Raw genomic sequence first — 6006 nt, forward strand, 5'->3', positions numbered from 1 at the left:
TCATTTTTGTCACTGCATGTGTATTCTTATCACTGCATGCATGGTCAAGTCTGTGCAGACGAACCGAGTGATTAATGCATTCAATGTTTACGCTATTTAAGTATGTGCAGATGAACAACTTAGCAATGCATTCAATTTCAATATATAAAAGAAAGTTAGATTTAAAAAATGTCTTCCTCACAATATTACATGATCAATGCTCATATCGAAGGTGAAATATTTGATCATCAATTATTCGGTTTTTGTTTTCGCAACACAGATGTAACTCGGTTTATAGTAAATCGACGATCAAATTTTTCACATCTGAAACAAAGAATAGAAAATAAATTGTAGTGCAGTAATGTGGGCCAAATCATCTATAAAATTCCGGTTTGGTTTGCAGAAAACCAGGTGAAGTTTTATCAGAAGAAGATTCGAGATGATGATGATGTTCAGCATATGTTTGTCAGTCACGAACAATCTGGGTACAACGATATAGAGTTGTATATATTACCATATCAACAACAAGTGTCTCAGTTTATTGATCAGTCACAAGTGTTTTGTGAAACTGATGATGAACAAGCAGAGGTGAATGTTCCAGATGACGAAGAAGAAAAAGCCGAGATCATGGTCGATTCAATGGTGAACGCTGATGAGGAAGAGGAGCCAATCCAGCTAGTCATGTATACTGTCCACCTCAACACATGACAAGGTTGAATTTGGGTTCCGATGAACCTTCATCAGATATATGGTACAATCCTTATATGCAAATGCAATGATCTTTGAAACAAGGTGACACATTTCGCACAAAAGAGGAATGTGTAAAAGCCATTAAAAAAAATTCACATGCAACTATCAGCTGATTTTAGAGTTGACAGAACTAACGTATTGAGGTACAAAATTTATTATCCGAATGAGCACTACCTTTTAGGTTGTCAGCTTCGTACCGGAAGAGGAGCGAGTCTTGGGAGATTGGATCCATGGGTCTAGTTCACACATGCATGTTGACAAACCCAATGTAGGATCATCGGAAATTAAGCTCTCAGCTAATATACAATGAAATATTGTCTGTCATTGGCGACAATCCGTCGTTAAAGGTGAGTACAATAATCTCGCATATTAGGGCAGAGTACGAGTACACTCTATCATATAGAAAGGCATGGATAGTTAGGACAAAGGTTGTTGAGAAAGTGGCAATTGGGAGGAGTCTTACAAACAACTTCCAAAATACTTGTTGGCTCTAAAACAGTATGCTCCAGGGACTATTGTCAAGTTGGAAACGTTGCCCGCGTATACACCAGACGGAACATGTGTTGTTGGAAATGAAATATTCCACCGTCTCTTCTGGGCGTATCAACCATGCATCATAGGTTTTTCTTTCTGTAAACCGATTATACAAATTGATGGTACATGGTTGTACGGGAAATACAAAGGAACGTTACTGATGGCAGTGGCACAAGATGGCAACATCAATATTTTTCCAATCACCTTTGCCCTTGTTGAAGGGGAGACTGCTGAGGGATGGAGTTTTTTTCTAAGAAATCTTTGATTGCGCGTTGCACCTCAACCTAACTTATGTTTGATCTTCGACAGACACCCTTCAATCATCAGTGCATATAATAACATTGATAATGGCTGGCAAAATCCTCCTTCGATGCATGTCTTTTGTATTAGACATATTGCTCAGAATTTCATGCGGGAAATCGAAGATAAGACGTTGCGGAAGAAGGTTGTCAATGCAGGTTATGCATTACCAGAACCTTCTTTCAAACACTACCGCGAAGAAATAAGATTGTCAAACGAATATGCAGTATGGTGGATCAATAGTATTCTATTGAAGAAGTGGACTAGGGCATACGACAACGGTCAATATTAGGGCCACATGACAACAAATCTTGTGGAATCAATGAACTCTGTCTTCAAAGACATCTGTAACCTACATATAACCGTTTTGATGCAGGCAACATATTTCAGGCTAGGGGCGTTATTTGAGAGCAGACGGTCCAAATTGAGTTCAGTGTTGCAATCTGGGCAGCTGTTCAGTGATGCTTCAATGAAATTCATTAGACATGAAGCTGCCAAAGCAAACACACATGTAGTCACGGTGTTTGACCGCACTAAATGTTGGTATAGTGTTGTCGAGTCCATGGAATACAATGAGGGCATGCCGATGGGACAGTATAGAGTCGAACTAGATAGAGGTTGGTGCGACTGTGGAAAGTTCCAAGCCTTTCGTAAACCCTGCTCCCATGTCATTGCTATCTGACGTTTACAAAGTCACCAGCCTATCAAATATTTATAAAATTAGTTTTTCCGTAGTAGCAAAAGAGGATTACTGACCAGAATATTAATGGGACATCGTCTGACATCGTCTGGCATTGGCGCCTCCTCATGAAGGTCAATGCATGCGCCAAGGACATTGGCGCCTCCTCATGAGGGGCCCAATGCAGACGTCAATTCCTTGGATGTCTCTTGTTGATCTTTAAGAGATGCGCCAGTTCATCTGGCGCATCCTCTTTCAAATGTGGTTATTTCGAAAAAAAATTAAAATATTTATTATTTTAGAATTATTTTTGAAAAAATTGATTATTTAAAAAAAAACGTGTCTTAAAAAGTATGTTGTTAACACTCTTCAAATCTTATTTAAAATCAGCATTATCTCAACAAATATTAAAAAAAAAGACTTTATTATAAATCAAAATAAATTGATGAAATCCAATACAACAATTTAATAAATAATATTGAACTTAAAAGAACTCAAAATATAAAATCAAACTAAATATAATTTTATTAAAAATTTTTAATATATATATATATATATATATATATATAACTATTAACTTTAAAAAAAATCATTTTAAAATCTGTCTCCGTCTTTAAAATTGGTTGGGGTGGCCTAATTTCAAATTTAATTTTTAAATCTAGCTGCTACATATTTAAATCTATAAAAATATATTATATTTTGTTTTAGGAATGACTTGAAAATTTCAATTTCAAATATTTTATAAGAGAACGGTGCCTCTTGAAACTTGGAAGTATAATTCTGATAGAAAATATAGAATGTTGACACTACAGAAGGATTGACTTCATTATTCAAAAAAAATCTTAATTGATTCTTAAACTTTCTGGCAATAATTTAGTCATTGACTTTTAATCACGATAACCACCAGAATTATTAGCACAACCACCAAATTAACATATTAACATAATTCTCTGGATAGATAGATAGATACCAATATATTCAAACATTCAAAATATGAAATTCCTTGAACTTTGCTGCAAGAAACAAATATCATAATTAATAAACAACCCTTCTAATTATACTTCTCATCACAATCATGATCAGTTGTGGTAATGTTTTAGTGTCATTTTTCAAATTAATTAATGTGATGCTTAGCTGCTTTTTTTATAGAAAAATTGCATGCAATGCCTATAAAAGAGAGCAACTACATTGAAGTTAAATCATCAACTTTATAGCTATTTAAGACAGTAATAGAGAATATAAACACACAAAAGGTTAATCATGAAGATGAGATTCTTCCTTGTAGCTTCTATGATGCTTCTCAGTTTCCTTGAGATTACTGAAGGAGGCAGTCTCAGGAAGAATTTCTATAAGAAATCATGTCCTCAAGCTGAGGAGATTGTGAAGAATATAACCCTACAGCATGTTTCTTCAAGGCCTGAGCTTCCAGCCAAGTTGCTAAGATTGCATTTTCATGACTGTTTTGTTAGGGTATATAAACATTCATACCTTTTTATACTCTATTAGGGTTTCATTAGTTAACTTGTTTTTGGACCTATTATGGTTGCATTTCAGGGGTGTGATGCTTCTGTTTTGATAGAGTCTACTGCAAGTAACACTGCAGAGAAGGATGCTATTCCGAATTTATCATTATCGGGTTTTGATGTGGTAAAGGATATCAAAGATGCTGTGGAAGCAAAATGTCCTGGAGTTGTTTCATGTGCTGATATACTCACACTTGCTGCTAGAGATGCTGTTTCTGTCCAAGTAATTTATATATATATTCTTCTATGTTTGTATTTATGCATGTAGCATCATGATTGATTCATTGATACTTATTGTTACAGTTTAATAATGAACAAAAGTGGGAAGTGCTTACTGGTAGAAGAGATGGTACTGTCTCCAAAAGCTTGGAAGCACTCATCAATATCCCAGCACCTTTCCATAACATCTCAACACTCAGACAAATCTTTTCTAGTAAAAATCTTACTCTTCATGACTTGGTCGTATTATCAGGTACGCTTAATCACATGTGTCAGTGTCGCGTCAAACACATATATGCAAATTTTGAAGTGTTTGTGCCACATTGATTAACTTTTGTTTTTTTGTATGAATAGGAGCACACACAATTGGAGTAGGACATTGCAACTTATTCAGCAACAGGCTTTTCAACTTCACTGGTAAAGGTGATCAAGATCCTACTTTGGATTCAACTTATGCCAAATTCTTGAAGACCAAGTGCCAAGGTTTAGGTGACACCACCACAACGGTGGAGATGGATCCTAGTAGTTCAACAGACTTTAACAGTGACTATTATCCTATCCTTTTACGGAAGAAGGGTCTATTCACATCAGATGCTACTCTTCTCACAACCAAACAATCAAGAAACATTGTTAAAGAATTGGTTTCACAAAACAAATTCTTCACTGAGTTTGCTCAGTCAATGAAGAGGATGGGAGCCATTGGTGTTCTCTCTGGTTCTGATGGAGAGATTAGGAGGAAGTGCTCTATTGTTAATTAAATAACTAATGGTTTAATTATCAGTTGTTAATTTCACTTTTCTGTGTTTTAATTTAGTTACATTTTCTATTCTAGTTAATTGTTTTGGGCCTGTGATGTTTGAGAAATTGAGATTGTTCTAAGTATTCAAATTCAAGGAATAATAAATAAAGGATATCTTTTATGATGTAAGTTGTCATTATATATAATTAATGTTTGCTCTTAATTTACCTTCTTAGAATAGAAGATTAGTTATATTATGAATTGAATTATGTGAAGTTGAACTCTGATGAACCCCTCGATTATAATTCCGATAAGTCCCTCGTTACAAGGCTCGCTTAGTTGCTCTTAGAAAACAAGTAGGAATATAAAATTTATTATGATGAAACATTTGCATTGGTTGTCAAAATGACAATTGTTCGCAATGTATTATCCATAATTGCTTTTAATGGATGATCTCTTCATCAAATGGACGTGAATAATGTTTTTCTTCGTTGAAGATATTTATATGACATCTCCTCAAAGCATGTTCTCTTCATCCAATTGGGTGTTTGCAAGCTTAAATGCTCCTAATATAATTTGAAACAAACACCCAGAACATGGTATGAAAAACTCCGTTACACTATATTTGGGTTCTCCTTTACTCATAGTCAGTATGATTTTTTTCTATTTATTCATAACACATCTACGGGAATTGTCTTACTTCTTCTCAATGTTAATGATATGATTATTAATGGTTTTGATCATGCTTCCATTTAGAGACTTAAACAGAAGCTATAAACTTCATTTCATATGAAAGATCTTGGTAAACAACATTATTTTTTTGGTTTTGAGGTTCATTCTACATCCAAGGATTTCTCCATCAATATAAGTATGCTACATATTTGATTTATATGGCTGGTCTCCAATCGGCTAATCAAGTAGATACTCCCTTTGAGGTTAACGTTAAATATCATCGTGATAATGGTGATCTTTTGCATGATCCGTTATTGTATCGACAACTTGTGGGTAGCCTTAATTACTTGAATATTACTCGTCCTGACTTATCTTTTGTTGTCCAACAAGTAATTCAATTCATGCATTCCCCTCGTCATCTTCACTTGCAAATGGTTCGTCATATAATTCGCTACTTGAAGGGAACCTCTCACCGCATATTATTCTTTCTTGTTGGAATTTCTGTTCAATTTAATGCTTATAGTGATGGTGATTGGATAGATGTCCTGATACTTGCCAATTTATCACATCTTGGTGCATGTTACTTGGTTTTTCATTGATCTATTGGAAAA

The 6006-nt window shown here is 34.7% G+C and overlaps 1 protein-coding gene across 1 annotated transcript; it reads left to right on the forward strand.

The window, feature by feature from the left end:
• The first annotated feature begins 3390 nt into the window (after positions 1 to 3390).
• On the forward strand, positions 3391 to 4904 carry LOC127125461 (peroxidase 39). The gene is made up of 4 exons (XM_051054237.1): positions 3391 to 3712; positions 3797 to 3988; positions 4069 to 4237; positions 4339 to 4904. Exons 1-4 carry the CDS (start codon positions 3503 to 3505, stop codon positions 4740 to 4742), a joined length of 975 nt encoding a protein of 324 aa, XP_050910194.1. The 5' UTR covers positions 3391 to 3502; the 3' UTR covers positions 4743 to 4904.
• The last annotated feature ends 1102 nt before the right edge of the window (positions 4905 to 6006 follow it).

The sequence above is a fragment of the Lathyrus oleraceus genome, chromosome 3, assembly GCF_024323335.1.
Source record: "Lathyrus oleraceus cultivar Zhongwan6 chromosome 3, CAAS_Psat_ZW6_1.0, whole genome shotgun sequence".
In the NCBI taxonomy this organism is placed as follows: domain Eukaryota; kingdom Viridiplantae; phylum Streptophyta; class Magnoliopsida; order Fabales; family Fabaceae; genus Lathyrus; species Lathyrus oleraceus.